The sequence below is a fragment of the Cynocephalus volans genome, chromosome 18 (genome assembly GCF_027409185.1).
Source record: "Cynocephalus volans isolate mCynVol1 chromosome 18, mCynVol1.pri, whole genome shotgun sequence".
Lineage (NCBI taxonomy): Eukaryota > Metazoa > Chordata > Mammalia > Dermoptera > Cynocephalidae > Cynocephalus > Cynocephalus volans.
The window spans coordinates 13253713-13268213 of NC_084477.1; the positions used below are offsets into that span (position 1 = coordinate 13253713).

Genomic DNA, 14501 nt, shown 5'->3' on the forward strand with positions numbered 1-14501 from the left:
CATGTGATCATCGTAAACTTAACAGAGAAATGATTCAGTACATTCAGTATTCATTTGTGACTTAAGAAACAGAATCCTCTTAGCAGATGGGAATTACTTTGGCCTAATAAAGGTCAATATCAGAAACCTGTGGTTTACATCGTAGTTAATGACAAAACATAGCATGCCTGTTGAAGTCAGGAACAAGGGTTCCCTCTCTCGTTGTTTCTACTTAGTAAAAGAAATGAGTGTAAGAATCAGGAAATAAAGAGAATCAACAGATAATTAGAACTAATAATTGGTTCAGCAAGCTTGTTTATGGAGCTCAGTGTAGACACTGTCTAGAGACCAGTGTAGACCATGATCTGTATCAAGCAAATAATGCTTCTATTAATCTTATTAGGAAATAGAGTAGAAAAAAAGATTTCATGTACAATAAAAACAAACTCATAAGTTACCAAGAATAAGCCTAACAAAGATGTGCAAGAATATTATGGAGAAACTTCCAAGATATTAAAGGACATAAAGGAAAACATGACAGCATAGAAAGAGGCACTGTGTTCATGCATAGGAACACTCACTATTTAAAGATAGATATCAGTTCTTCCCAGATTAATCTAGGAATTCCGTACACTTCCTCAAATACATCATTTTTTTAAAAATGATCTTGACAGGTTGATCCCAAAATGCCAGGGGCCAAGGACAGTGGTGCTGTAGGAACGCTGAGACGAATCAGTGTGACTGAACAGGAAGCCCAGAAACACACCCCAGGAGTGGTGGTGGGTGGCCTTACAAAGCAGCGGTCCCTGTACTCGCACGGACACGATTCGCTTCCTGTTTGGAAGAAAAAGACTCTGATCTCACACTGTATACAAAAGACAGTCTCAGGTAGAGCTAAAAACGCCAGTGTGACAAGCAGCAGCTAGAACTTTTAGAAGGAAATCAGGGAGAACATCATTGTGACCAGAGGGTAGAGAAGAATTTCTTTAAAATTTTGGCTCAACAAAATCCACATAAACCAAGTGAACGGAGAGCCACAGACTGAGACGGTTACTGCTCTGCATAAATAAAAGCATCAGTTGCCATTAGAGCAGCTGGCAAAGAATATGAGTTCACTGCAGATGAGTCACTGATGGACAATTCCTATAGGACAGTTCACCCTCCCCAGTAAGCAGGAAACGTCGGCTAAATGAGATGCCACTGTCATGCCCATCAAACTGGCAAAAATGTCAAAGCTGTTAATGACAAGTCTGATACTTCCCAAAACACACGTTGTTGAATGATATGTGCTGTCTGAAAATGATACTTGACTGCAGATTCGGAGTGGTGGGTGTCTTTGCCGGGCGAGCGGTGCTGGGGGAACGGGGCCAGTGAGCAGTGCGTGGGGGACTGCAGCTGTCTCTGTAAAACTATTAATTGTTCAATAAATTATGTCTGAGCAAACGTGAGCCGCATTTTATAAAATTAGGTTCTGGGTAACTGATTTGATTGCTATGTTTTTCTGGTTCTTTTATAGTACTTTACAGATATTATAAATAGAATGTAATTAAAATAAATTGAGAGAAGTAGAGTTACTACAGTCCCATGAGGGTAATCTGGACCTGATTAAATTGTCGTGTCAGAAAACAGTTCCCATGCGAGGTCTGTGTGACTGCTCCAAGCTGAGTTTCAAGGAACTTACTTCAAATGACTTTTTATTGTCTGCTTGCATTCTGTTCTAATGGTGCCTTCTTTAAAAATTAGGTAATTGACGGTGGTGGTCCGCAGATTTTAAAAGGCCTTGAGCAGAGGTATGTTTACTTCTCTATTTTTACTTCTTGTTTGGAGAGGATTTCAAATTTTAGAAGTACTGGGAGAGAAGAGCACAGGGCTCCCTGCAGCCGGGCCTGGCTGCTAGTGCCCTCTGCCGCGTTTGTGCCATTCTCCCTAGACTCTCCCGCTGGCCACTGAAGGCAAGCTGTACTCATCATGCCTCTTCCCCCGTGCTTCCTAAGAACGAGAGATGTTCTTATAGAACCACAGCACAGTTTTCCAATTCATGTAATTTAGTATTGATGTGATACTGTGATCTGATCTGTAGCTCATCATAGTCCAGTTTCCCTGTTTATCCCAACAGTGTCCTTTATATCACTTCTTTCTCTGGGTCACGATCCATTTTAGGCTTCTTTGTTGTACTTGGTTGTCATATCTCCTTAGTGTCTTTTAATCTGGTCCAGTTCTGCATGGACTTGAGAACTCTTATTTTATTCCGTGGATTATCATCCATGTGGTGTCGTTACGTATTTGGATTCAGAAATTCTTTCCCTTCACTCCCACATCGCCAAGGTATCTCCTGGCCTTGCTGTGCACCTGCTTCCTGGAAGCACTGCCTTGCAAGGCTTCCGTCCTGCCGTTTCCTGGAAGGTGCCTGCCCTGTGGCCGGGATTGTGAGCTGTGAGCTCCAGTCCTGTGGCCTGGCTCGTAGCCCTGTATGCAGGACTTTCCATGTCGGAGGGGGATTTTGTCTGTGCCCTCCGTCCCCTCCTCTGCCGTGTGGTGTCAAGTTCTGTCCCTGCTCTCATCCCTCAGAATGCCCCCTCAGGTTGGCAGCAGTGAGGGGAGCTCCAGTGGTCGTTGTGTTGGAATTTGGCGTGTACTTTTCTGTTACAGGTTAATTGAACTTCGTATCTTTTCTGTCTCCTAGCAATGTTGAAGACATGGGTGTGTTCCCACTTGACCCGAACATATGAGTGTGGGGGTGGGGCGGCAGGGGGGCAGCTGCCGTTGTGACCTAGGGCCGTAACTCCCTGAAAGCCAGTGTGGACGGCAGTCAGACCCCCTGCTGCTGACTCCGCGCCTCACAGAGCCCGAGTGTAGGCGATCCTTTCGGACAGAGGCACCTGTGTACTTCTTAGTGATATTCCTCTGTGGTGATAATCCCTCCTTTTCCTTTCTTTCCACCTAGTTTTTGAAATAATTTAGTATAAAGTTATTTAGTTGGTCTTTTGATTTGAAACATTCAGCATGAGATAGATGTGAGTTTTTTAAATGCCTTCAGGTTCCATTAGCTGAATGTCAACTGTGTTTCAGGTTGCTGGAAACTATTCTTGGCTATATTAATGCCGTAGCACAGTCCTTGGAAAAAAATGCAGACAAACTGACTGTGAAGTTCTGGCGAGCACTCCTCAGTAAAGCCTATGACGTGTTAGATAAGGTTGGTTTTCATTTCTCCCCATAATTGTGTTTCGTTGCTGTTTTGTCATTGTGAAATTATTTATCTTGAAGTTTTACTTTAAAGAATAAATTTAGCAGTACCTTTTCTTAATATAAGGAAGCTCAGAATTTTCTTGGAAAAGAATCTCTTGATGACTAGAGATAAATTTGTCTGGAAAAAAATTGTTTCCCTACTAATTATAAAACCATGTGCCTCAACAACTATGTGTGAAATATACATAGTCATGTAATATGCTGTATAATGTTCCACTTTATTCAGGTGGAATAAAAAAATGCTTATTAGGTATATTAGATGTATCATTGGCTCCGAAATTAGGATTGCTACTCAAATCTGGGCAAATTATATAACTGTGTGGCCTTGACACTTATTCCTAACATCAAGTTTTTGTTTTATATAGTAATTCGTGGTTAGTGATGCCTACCTGAAAGGCTATTGAAAGAAATAATAAAATGTGTATGAAAATGCCTGGTACTAGAGGGTGTGCAGTGAATGGAAGTTATTTCCATTAGAGTTGACCCCCTTTTTTTTTTTCTTTTTGTGTAAAACTTTTCTGTAGGTCAACGCCTTGCTGCCAACAGAGACATTTATCCCCGTGATCAGGGGACTGGTGTGCAACCCCCTCCCGTCCGTTCGCCGGAAAGCACTGGATCTTCTGAATAACAAGCTGCAGCAGAACGCACACTGGAAGGAGAAAACTGTGAGTGCAGGCTGCAGAGCTTCCCATGCTGTCCTTCGCTTTGTCAGAGAGCTACATTTAACCCCTTCATATTATACTGTGATGTGTGTGTGTTTAAAAATGTGATGGTAAATTTAATAGAGTGTACATGTGTTGTAAGAGCTCTTAGAATTTCAGCCTCATGGACTTCGTACTTAAGATGGACTGTACATTGCCTTGGCTTAGCATAATTCTAATCCCCTTTTACTCCAAACTAGTAGGGTGCTTTCTATAAAATCAGAAGTCGGGGCTGGCCATTAGGTTAGTTCAGTTGGTTAGAGTGCAGTGTTATAACACCAACATCAAGGCTTCGGACCCCTATCCCAGCCAGCCACCAAAAAAAACAAAACAAAATATACATCAAGAATTGGTCAGCAGGCGCATGCATTGCTTACTGGTAAAGAAGGCAGATGGAGAACAGGTGCTTGTGTATCACCACGTGGTCCAGGACCCCAGAATCTGACTTCCATTTGGACAGTCTCAAGCCTTGCAAATGGGGAAATGGACTAGCGTTTCTTGCAGCTTTAATTATTTGGGGGTGTTGCCTTCCTCTTCAGGTTTATCGTTTCCTAAAACTGGTCCCGGTCCTTTTGGCCATTGTGCAAGGAGGAAAGGAGGCAGAAGAAGAACAAGCAATAAACAGACAGATGGCTTTGTATACCCTAAAACTTCTGTGCAAGAATTTCGGTGCAGGACATCCGGAGCCCTTTGTCCCTGTGTTGGACGCTGCAGTGAACCTGATCAGTCCAGAAAGGAGGGAAGAGAGGAACGTCTTGGGAAGTGCCCTGCTCTGCGTAGCAGAGGTGGCCTCAACCCTGGAGGCGCTGGCCATCCCTCAGCTTCCCAGGTGCGCCACTGCCACTCGGAGCAGGACCCAGCAGTCGGGTCCGATGGAAAAACAATACCTCAGTGACCTTTCTTTTTCCTTCCCTCCTCTGAGTAGAACTTACGTAGAATTAGATTTGTTAAAGAATCAGCCTCCTCTTCAAACTGAAACACAGCATTCCTGTTTATCCTCGGGTGCACTGCCTTGTGATCTTCCCTGCCCCCAGTTTTTCCCTCCTTGACTAGTTAGAGAGCAGGGGGAGAGGCTCCTTGATGGAGGGGCCCATCCAGCGGGCAAGGCCAGAGCTGCCCTGTGCTGCCACGTGGGGAAGGCACGGCTGCCGGCTCCACGTTTGGCTGTGACGGCTGCTAGCTCTGCAGCCATGGCAGGTTACTGAACTTGTTGGAGCTTTGCCATGTGTAAAACGGGGACAGTCCCACCCCATGGGGTTTCTGTAGGGCAGTGCTTGCATGTCTTTTTGCACAGTGCCTGACACATAGTATGTGTTCAGTAATTGAAAGACATTGGTATTTTTAAAAAATTACTATGGTGTCAGTACTATTGGCACAGGGAGATTTCTTGCACTTGGTCACATAAAATGTGTAGATGACGTTTTCTAGGCTATGAGGTACGTAGGGATGTAACGGGTAGTTTGGTTGGATTTTTCAAAATGACCTCTACACCGCTGTCCAGTCACTGTTTCTGCGGAAGTTCCTCTAAAACTTGTGTTCCCCGTGTCTAGACTGATGCCCTCGCTGCTGGCAACCCTGAGGAACACCAGCGCGCTGGTCTCCAGCGAGGTCTACCTGCTCAGCGCCTTGGCTGCCCTGCACAAGGTGGTCGAGACTCTCCCGCACTTCATCAGCCCCTACCTAGAAGGTGTTCTGTCTCAGGTGAGCCCTGATGACCAGGACATGCCACGTGGAGTGGGGGGGAGGGGGGGACAGCAAAAGATAACCAATTTAGCGATTTTCTTTTTATTCTTTAAGTGTTAATTTCTGTTTGACAGGAGGGATTCCTATTTCCGAAAAGATGTGCTTGTTTTCAGTAAATGTGTGCCTCTTTACCTCTTCCATTGTCCCTTCTGTTTAATCGTGAAATGGATCCCAATCACTTTTTAGTGAGGCGCTTCTCTTTTTTAATTGTGTAGAATTTATTGTATTGCTTTTTTTCCCTCTGCAAGATCCATGCGGTTGGGCTTGTAGAGCTGCCTTTTATTACTTCTTGTGGGAACTAGTGTGCCCTGTTTGTTTCTACTGTGAAAGATTTCTTAATCCTCAGGTGTCCTGCAAAGCAGAATTCCTATATTGCAGGTCAGTGGTTGCCTGTCAACACACCACAGGCAAGTGGCATTTCTGATTAAAAGTGTCCAAGAATGTTGATCACGAATGTTCCTCTGGTCGTTACTGTTCTGTTGTGTTAATCACTTGCCATTTATGAGGTTAGGAGCCTTAACTACCATTGGGCAAATGATTTGCCCCATTCATATACTCTGCAGCCGGGGCTGAAAAGTAGCTGCCTCACAGAAGGGGGCCGATGCCCCGAGCGGCTCTCTAGGGTTTTTAGCAGGTGGTCCCTGGATCCCTGTCCTGTGACAGTATCAGCAGTCCCTGTGCTGTGGGTGCTTCTGCACCCACCGTTTACCTTCATCCCTGACTCCCAGGTGGGAGAGGGGCATCGGCCCAGTTTTACCTACAGACATTCAGGGTCGCTTTAAAAGTAATTCTGTGTGTAGCTGAAATGCGCTAAACGTTTCCCAAACACTAGCACTTGAACTGACTTTGTGTCCTCCCTGAGCCTTTGTGTAAACTTGTGGTTGTCGTGGAGGATCCATGATGGCCTCGATCACGGTTTTGATATCCCTGTAGGTGGTCTGTCTGGAGAGAGTCGCTAGTGAAACGGGCGCTGCCTCACAGGCCAGTGTTCGCCTCACGTCGCTTAAAAAGACGCTGGCTGCCACGCTGTCGCCCCGCGTCTTCCTGCCAGCTGTCAACAAAACCTATGAGCACATTGAGAAGAACTGGAAGGTTAGATCATACGGGCTCTTAGACTTTGGGGAGGGGAGAGTTGGTACCGAAACCTTCACATTTCACTTAACGAAGAATATGGTTATTTAATTCCTTTGAGAATGCATCGCGGAACTCTAGGAATAGTGGAAAAGGGCACCTCTCGATTGTGTTGTTGGCAGAATCACATGGGCCCGTTTATGAGCATCCTGCAGGAGCACATCGGGGTGATGAAGAAGGAAGAGCTCGCCTCCCACCAGGCTCAGCTCACCGCGTTTTTCCTGAAGGCCCTGGACTTCCGAGCACAGCACTCTCGGGTACTCCCATCTCTTAATTCCCTGAAATCTGTTTAAAAACCAGAGAACAGAGCTGCGGAACAGTTGTGCCTGCCAGAGTAACTGAGAGTTAGATGTGAGTACTCTGGGTAATAAATCCGCTTTTGTATTTTCAGAATAATCTGGAAGAAATTGGGAAAACGGAAAACTTTATCATTGACTGTCTAGTAGCCATGGTTGTAAAACTCTCAGAGGTCACATTCAGACCCCTGTTCTTCAAGGTGAGGCTTTCTTCCTCTACGCCTGCTTTGTGCTCAGATTAAGTGACGGGATGTGTAGAAGAGACTAACACCCCGTCATCCTTCTAGCTGTTCGATTGGGCTAAAACAGAAGATGCCCCAAAGGACAGACTGTTGACGTTTTACAACTTGGCGGATTGCATTGCTGGAAAACTGAAAGGGCTCTTTAGTCTGTTCGCTGGCCACCTAGTGAAGCCGTTTGCCGACACCTTGAACCAGGTGAACATCTCCAAAACAGGTTGGTAGCTTGCTGCAGTTCAGCTGACACGGCCCTGTGCGCCTTACCTAGGGTACAATAAGCACATGACCTAGTGCTCACAGGCGAGGTTCTGAAGGTTCTTGAATTCTAGGCTAAGGAGGGAGAATTCTTACTTTATTGTTGTCAGACATTGAACTGTTTGTTTTTGCACAATGAAAAAATGTTACTAGCAAGTTAGCTCACTTGGTAGAAAGAAGGAAGTAAATGGGCATTACTCTCAGGTATCGGAAGTGACTTTAAAACATTAGAATTAAGATTGGTTTATTCTCCAATGCTTATAAGCAACACACTTGATAGTTGAGAGAATTTAACTTGCCAGACTGAACATTAGAATCTTAACAGCCCGAACAGGAGGCATCACTTTTCTGAGACACCGTCCGTTTCGTGTTCTGCCTTTATCCTAATTATGATTCCTAGGTCATTTTAGAATTCTGTACTGTTCTGATTGTAGTTATTTTAATAGTGATTCAAATTTAAATATTGGAGATTAAATTGTGAAATTCAGTTTCTTTCATTTTTCCTTTTCCCCCATCTACAGATGAAGCATTTTTTGACTGTGAAAATGACACTGAAAAGTGCTGCTTGCTGCTACAATTTATTTTGAACTGTTTGTATAAAATCTTCCTCTTTGATACCCAGCACTTCATAAGTAAAGAGAGAGCAGAAGCCTTGATGATGCCTCTGGTGGATCAGGTAACCAGACACAGTCACTCTTGTTCCTGAGGAAGCTGTCACCGTTCAATCCCTGCAGGCTTTCACTCTGCTAAATGACAACTAGCAAGGCTTTTTTCTTTTCAATTTCAAAATTGATTTTTCATAGATATAACTTATCTTCACTGTGAAGTTTAATGAGTTTTACTTTTGAAGATTTCATGGTTAATATTAATTTTAGGAAATTTAACGGGACTTCACTGCGAACGTTCCAGGGTGTGGCTGCCCTCTGGAGGGAAGAGCGGACCCCTCCGGGTGCTCTGCTGGAGGGAAAGGGATGCTGCTAAGGGCTACCAGATTCTTTTGAAGTTCCAGAAGGCAATAAATTTGCTCTGGAGAGAGTGTTAGAATACTGCCTGGTTTCTGAGTCTGCTAACATCAGGAAGGACATTAAAATATTAACAAACTGTTAATAAAGTAAAATATTATTTATACATCGGGTATGTTTTCAGACAAGAAAACATGACACCCGTTGCTCAGAGTTTGTGTCCTACTCTTCACAGCTGGAAAACAGACTTGGAGGAGAAGAGAGTTTCCAGGAACGGGTGACAAAGCAGTTGATCCCATGCATCGCACAGTTTTCAGTGGCCATGGCAGATGACTCGCTTTGGAAACCGCTGAACTACCAGATTCTGCTGAAGACGAGAGACTCCTCCCCCAAGGTGGGGAACTGGGGCGGCAGCGCCGAGCTGCGCCTGTTCCCTGTGTCGCCTAAACAGGCTGCAAGCGGTCGGGGACACGGGCCCTGGTAGACCAGCTGCAAGAACGTTGCGCTCTGCCATCCAGCACCAGGGGGCTGTGCTACCGTGGAAGGTGGAAGTTTGAGCCTGAGAAGCTTTTCTGGTTTTTACAGGCTATCAATAAGTAATAGCAATTCCCCTCCTCCACCCCTCTCCATCCCAGGGGTGTAGAAGACACAAGCACTGAAATGCGGTCTTGTCACTGAGCTCCAGAGACAAGTGCTTTCAGTTTGTCACAGTCTTCTGAGGTAGAATTAAATGATCCAAGAACTAGAAAGAGAATTGCTAACAATACCTAACAACTGCTTACATTTCTTGTCATAGACAAGCCATGCGAGAAACACGCAAACTTTTTTTTTTTTTTTAAGTTCCAAAACTAGAACATCGGGACACAGGGCGTGTTTTTTATTCAGTACTGAGGTGAGAGAGTAACGCGGACGGGTGCCCTGGCCCCTCACATGACCATAGTGGCGGCCATGGTCAGGGCTGGAGGTGGAAGTCCTGCCAGAGACGCTTTACTGCCAGCCCGGCATCATCTGGGGCAGCCCAGCGAGCCGGCCAGCTCCAGTGCAGTTAAATTTGGTGACGCGCTTGTGTGTGCATGGGGCATTATATTTTATTTTTCTTAAAGGAACACATTATAAAAAGACATTCATGTTAAAGATCTGTCGTGCCAGAACCCAGTTTGAGAAACACTGATTTATAAGGTTGCCTATATTACAAACAGACCCCAGATGGTTTAAGTAAACTGATAACCTAAGATGAAAGTTGAATGGACATCATAAAGTGAAAAGCCATTTAGTTTAAGTCGTCAGAGCATGTCTCAAGTCAGTACAGGTCTTAATAAATACACACTACTTGTTTATTCTTTACTCTATCTCCTTTAGGTTCGATTTGCTGCTTTGATTACCGTGTTAGCACTGGCTGAAAAACTAAAGGAGAATTATATTGTCTTGCTACCAGAATCCATTCCTTTCTTAGCAGAATTGATGGAAGGTAATTACCAAACCATTAAGAAATAGTCACAATAAAATTTTGTGAAAATGTGCCCCCATGGTATTACAGACCTGGATGTACTGTGATTAGCAGTCCCCTGCCCTGCTTCCGGTCTCAAAGACGGGCAGGCTCAAGTTCCTGTGCCGAGTGGGGTGGAGGGAGCGAGTTGGGAAGCAGTCAGCTCGTGACCACGCAAGGCTGTCTACAGGGTAATCTTCTCTGTCCTTCCTGTTTTTCTGTGATCGTACAGACTAAAATATTGTTCTTAATTAACCCCGTACATTTATGATTGACTGTCTCATTCCCCAGACGTGTTAGCCTCCCAGTTCTGGAATACAGGCTCTTAAGCACTGTGCTACCATTGCTGCCTAAGAAGTAACGGGGTCTCGTCACGAAGCAGGGACTGACTTTCACAGTGACGGCTTTTCTAAAACAAACTGCATTCTGTGCTTCTTACCTCCTGGAGGGGCTGTGTGAGCTACTCGGGGAGCGGCCCTGGTGGGACTTCTGAGTTGTGATTTGTCTCCCACTGTTGCTGGGGTTCTCTCCCTCGGTTTCTAAGTCTGAGCCTGAAGGAAGCAGAGGCGGCGGTGACAATGCCTCCTGCCCCGCTCACGCTGCCTCTCTCTCAGCCCGGTGGCTGCCAGGACGCAGACATCAGGAATTGGGTAAAGATGACTGAGGCAGCAAGACTAAGATTTCCCTTTTATTTTTAGATGAATGTGAAGAAGTAGAGCGTCAGTGCCAGAAGACAGTTCAGCAGCTGGAAGTGATACTGGGAGAGCCACTCCAAAGCTACTTCTGACCTTTCCTCCTGGGACTTCATACCTGGTTCAGAGTTCACATTTGTTTTTCATATTTTTATTTTTGGCTGTTTGGTGCCATGTTACTTTTGGTGCCTTAACACCTATTTGGACTTATGAATATTTAATCACTAGTTTAGAAAATTCCCACACACCTATTTGGACTTACGAATATTTAAACACTAGTTTAGAAAATTCCCACCTGGTTTGTGCTACCACATAAGCCTCTCCTGCCAACTGTATAGAGCTGCAGAAAGAGTAAATGATACGTGGTGTTTATTTTACAGACTGTTGTGTGTGTTTAAACATTTACTGTGGTTCTTTCTGACTGGTTATTAATATTACACATGTTTAATTTTAGCATTCAAAGCTAACATTTCATTTAGACTGTCAAGGCCTAACTCTTCCGTATAGCAGCAGCGTCTTAAGTACATGGTATCCATGTTGGAGATGTCACTCAAAGTAGCCTCCACTCAAGGAAGTGACACTTACTCAGCATTCAACAAGAACACCTCTCCAGGTGGTTAGAGCATGGTGCTGATTAACAGCAAGATCCAGAGTGCCACCCTGAACCAGCCAGCTGGCAAATAAAAAATTTAAAAAATACTTTTGACTGAAAGGCATTTGGGTTTTTACTTTTCATTTTGGGTAGACGACACTTCAGCCTTAAATGTTTTATGTGTGCCTATACAGGGAAGCAATTCTGGAATGCATTTTTTACTCAGGACTATGATTGTCTCTTTTATCCTTTAATCTTGGGGTGGGGGGTAGAAGCAATATGCTGCTCATAGTAATAGGAAGAGCCCAGGAATGCAAGTGGCATGAGGGAAGCCCTCCAGGATTCAAAAGGATCCCATTTCCACGGCGGTTAACCACAAATGACATGTGTGAGAAAGAAAGTAAGTATTGGGAGTTTTGTTTGTTTTTTTTTTTTTCAATGATTTGAAGTTACCTAACTCTAGTGCCATGCCATGGTGAAGCTGGAAAGTGAGGCTCAAATAGAATTAAACAAATCTGCCCTTTTTTTTTAAGGCATCTAAGAATGATCCCATAAAATGTTCACATTGAGTCTGAAAGCCTTTGATCTAATTCAGTGTAGGAATTCAATGCAGATTGTGACAAGCAAATGCCAACTTGCAGTTTAAGGACACAGTGTGCTAGAAATGCATATTTCTCTTTAAGACATGTCTCGATAAAATTCATTAATAAATATTAATAGCTGCTTTTTTTTTTTTGACCAGTAAGGGGATTGCAACCCTTGGCTTGCTGTCGTCCGCACCACACTCAGCCAGTGAGCGCACCGGCCATCCCAATATAGGATCCATCCCGATATAGGATCCGAACCCGCGGCCTTGGCGCTACCAGCGCCGCACTCTCCCAAGTGAGCCACGGGGCTGGTCCAACTAATAGCTGCTTTAAAGAAAAAAAAAAAAAACTCAAGATTTTGTTTTTATTCTATCAAAGAATCAGTCTTAATAACTCGGTGTAAAACAAAAGTGAAAATGAACTTTTCAAAACTTAAGGAAACAATGTGAATGGGCTTTTTTCCCCCTAGTGTAGTGCCTTACAGTCCCCAGCATCTCAGTCGTGTACCACGATGTTCTTTGTGAAGAAAAAACACCCCTGGGGGAATCTAGAGCCTTCTCGCCTCTTATGACTTTCCCTGACACCCACCCCCACCCCCCAGTGTCTTTTTGAGCTTGGCAAGACTGAGAAATTAACAGGAAAAACTGGAAAAGAATTAATGGCTAGCAGTTTCTACACTGAGTGATTTTTTAAAAATAAGATTGATCATAGTATTCTTTTCAATATGGAAACTAATAACATCTAATCAAAATCTGTTATGAAAATATTCCTAAGTCCTGGCAGAGTTCTGCCCAGCAATTTGGTATGATAAAATGATCTGATTTAGCTCTTTTCCCTCCCCGCTCCCAAATCTTTGAAATTTCCTGTTAACAAGATCTAACCTGTAAAGATTCTACATAGAACTTCTGCCAAGTCCCTTCAAACAACAGAAAAACTACAGAAATGCAACAGTTTAACTTGCTGATACAGGTCTGACTTCAGCCACTGAAAGCAGAAGAGCGTTTTGATCTCGATTGCCAGTGGTGACGGTCTGAGCACAGAAGAGCAGAGGAATGCTGCTTTGCACACAGGCGACAGGTTCTGCGCTGCCCCTGGACCTGCTGCACTGGTTTGGCTGTGGTGTGTTCTACTCTCTGATGGTGTCTGTTTTGTCAGTTCACTAAGTCTAACCTTGACATCACTTTGTCACCCACATATATTTTAGAAATTGAACGCATCTTTCCTCTACCTTAAACTTCCCGTAGGAGTACGTACAGACCTTTGACTCACTCTGAACTCAAATACAAAGAGATGGGCTGCGTTGAGCTTGACATCAAGTTAATTTCAACGCCATTTGGTTTTTGTTTTGCTTTGTTTCTTGGCCTTAATTTTTGTGCTGTGTTCAGATGTCGTGTTGATTATTTGGTAAAGTTTACAGCTAGTAGAGCTAGATGTTTATGATGCTGAAGAAAATTAATTGCCAGATGTAAGTCAACATTGGTTCTCAATTATAGGATATGACAGAATGCTGGTTATGAAAGCAATCACTGGGGAAGGAGTGGTGTCTTCTGTAAATTAATGCCTTTAGGGGGCTTAACTACATGATTCGCTTAACCCTGGAGGACCCCTGCTGCGTTTATGCAGATGCAGTGCCTGCAGCAGCAACAGTGCGTTCGTAGAGCACAGAAGAGTCTACTCTCAAGTGAACAGGGAACAGGCTGGTTTGTACAACACTGTGCATGCATGGATCCCTAGCACCTTGCCCACAAAAAGTAATACAAGGGGTCTTCAAAAAATTCATGGAAAGATTCATGTTTTTTGTGGTGACGGGCCACAGAGATCGAACCCTGGACCTCGGTGTTATCAGCACCATGCTCTAACTCACTGACCTTGCTGACTGCCTCATATTATTTCTTTCTCCACAAACTTCTTGAGGTGCCCTTGTGTGTGCTCCACACACGTGAGCTGCTCTATTACAGCAGGCACCCTATATATACTTGTTGACTGTGGTGTGCAAAAGAGGTCACGGTAGGAAGGACAGACACAGAGAGGCCCTACTGGCCATAAGCTGCTACTGCTCCAAATTCCCTCATTCAGTGCAAATGAGCCACTCTGCGCAGCAAGGACTGAACAGCCAGAGGACTTTGTGTTACGCAAGCTCCTTTTAACAATATAAATAATATAGTAATCGCCAGATGTGTTTTGACAGGGCCAGCATCTCAGAAGCCATCTGTATTTTGGTTCTTGGAGCAGTTGCGCCGGCTACCAGCTCCTTACTTCCAGCAGGTGGATGTCCCCATCGATTTCCAGCATGTCAATGCTGCTCAGCTCCTTCAGTCTGTGTCTGTACTCCAGGAAGTGCGCTCCGTTGACCGCGACCTTGAATTCTCTAAGGTCACAATAAATGATCATCTGAAAGGGAAGGAAACATACTGGTAGTGGTTTCCCTTACTTAGTTCCACGTGCTCTGCTGCATGCTAATAGGACATCAGAAAGTAAACCATGTGGTTTGCTGTGTACATGAGAAGCTCTCCCAGCCTGCCGCTGCTAGCCCCTCTGCGAAGCCTGAAACCCTAACTCATGTCTATCTGGCAGTGGCCTCTTCTGCCTCGT

At 44.4% G+C, this 14501-nt stretch overlaps 2 protein-coding genes across 13 annotated transcripts in view; one reads left to right on the forward strand and one right to left on the reverse strand.

Moving 5' to 3' along the window:
- HEATR1 (HEAT repeat containing 1) overlaps positions 1-11102 on the forward strand; it is a 48352-nt gene extending 37250 nt beyond the window's left edge. For all 4 annotated transcript variants that reach the window (XM_063082899.1, XM_063082898.1, XM_063082900.1 and 1 more), the window contains 13 exons: positions 1723-1769; positions 3049-3172; positions 3750-3890; positions 4466-4755; positions 5477-5627; positions 6603-6761; positions 6923-7057; positions 7192-7296; positions 7384-7552; positions 8112-8266; positions 8788-8946; positions 9912-10020; positions 10737-11102. In XM_063082899.1, the coding sequence (XP_062938969.1) occupies positions 1723-1769; positions 3049-3172; positions 3750-3890; positions 4466-4755; positions 5477-5627; positions 6603-6761; positions 6923-7057; positions 7192-7296; positions 7384-7552; positions 8112-8266; positions 8788-8946; positions 9912-10020; positions 10737-10825 (1833 nt within the window). In that variant the 3' untranslated portion in view covers positions 10826-11102. The remainder of the gene's footprint in view (positions 1-1722; positions 1770-3048; positions 3173-3749; positions 3891-4465; positions 4756-5476; positions 5628-6602; positions 6762-6922; positions 7058-7191; positions 7297-7383; positions 7553-8111; positions 8267-8787; positions 8947-9911; positions 10021-10736) is intronic.
- The window catches only part of LGALS8 (galectin 8), a 34988-nt gene that overhangs the window by 1895 nt on the left and 18592 nt on the right, over positions 1-14501 (reverse strand). For 6 of the 9 annotated variants that reach the window (XM_063082908.1, XM_063082905.1, XM_063082906.1 and 3 more), the window contains 2 exons: positions 14166-14300; positions 754-813 (listed from right to left, as the gene is read on the reverse strand). In XM_063082908.1, the coding sequence (XP_062938978.1) occupies positions 769-813; positions 14166-14300 (180 nt within the window). In that variant the 3' untranslated portion in view covers positions 754-768. Of the gene's footprint in view, positions 1-753; positions 814-9708; positions 14301-14501 lie in introns of those variants that run through there. The other 3 variants (XM_063082907.1, XM_063082903.1, XM_063082904.1) reach the window with 2 other exon arrangements.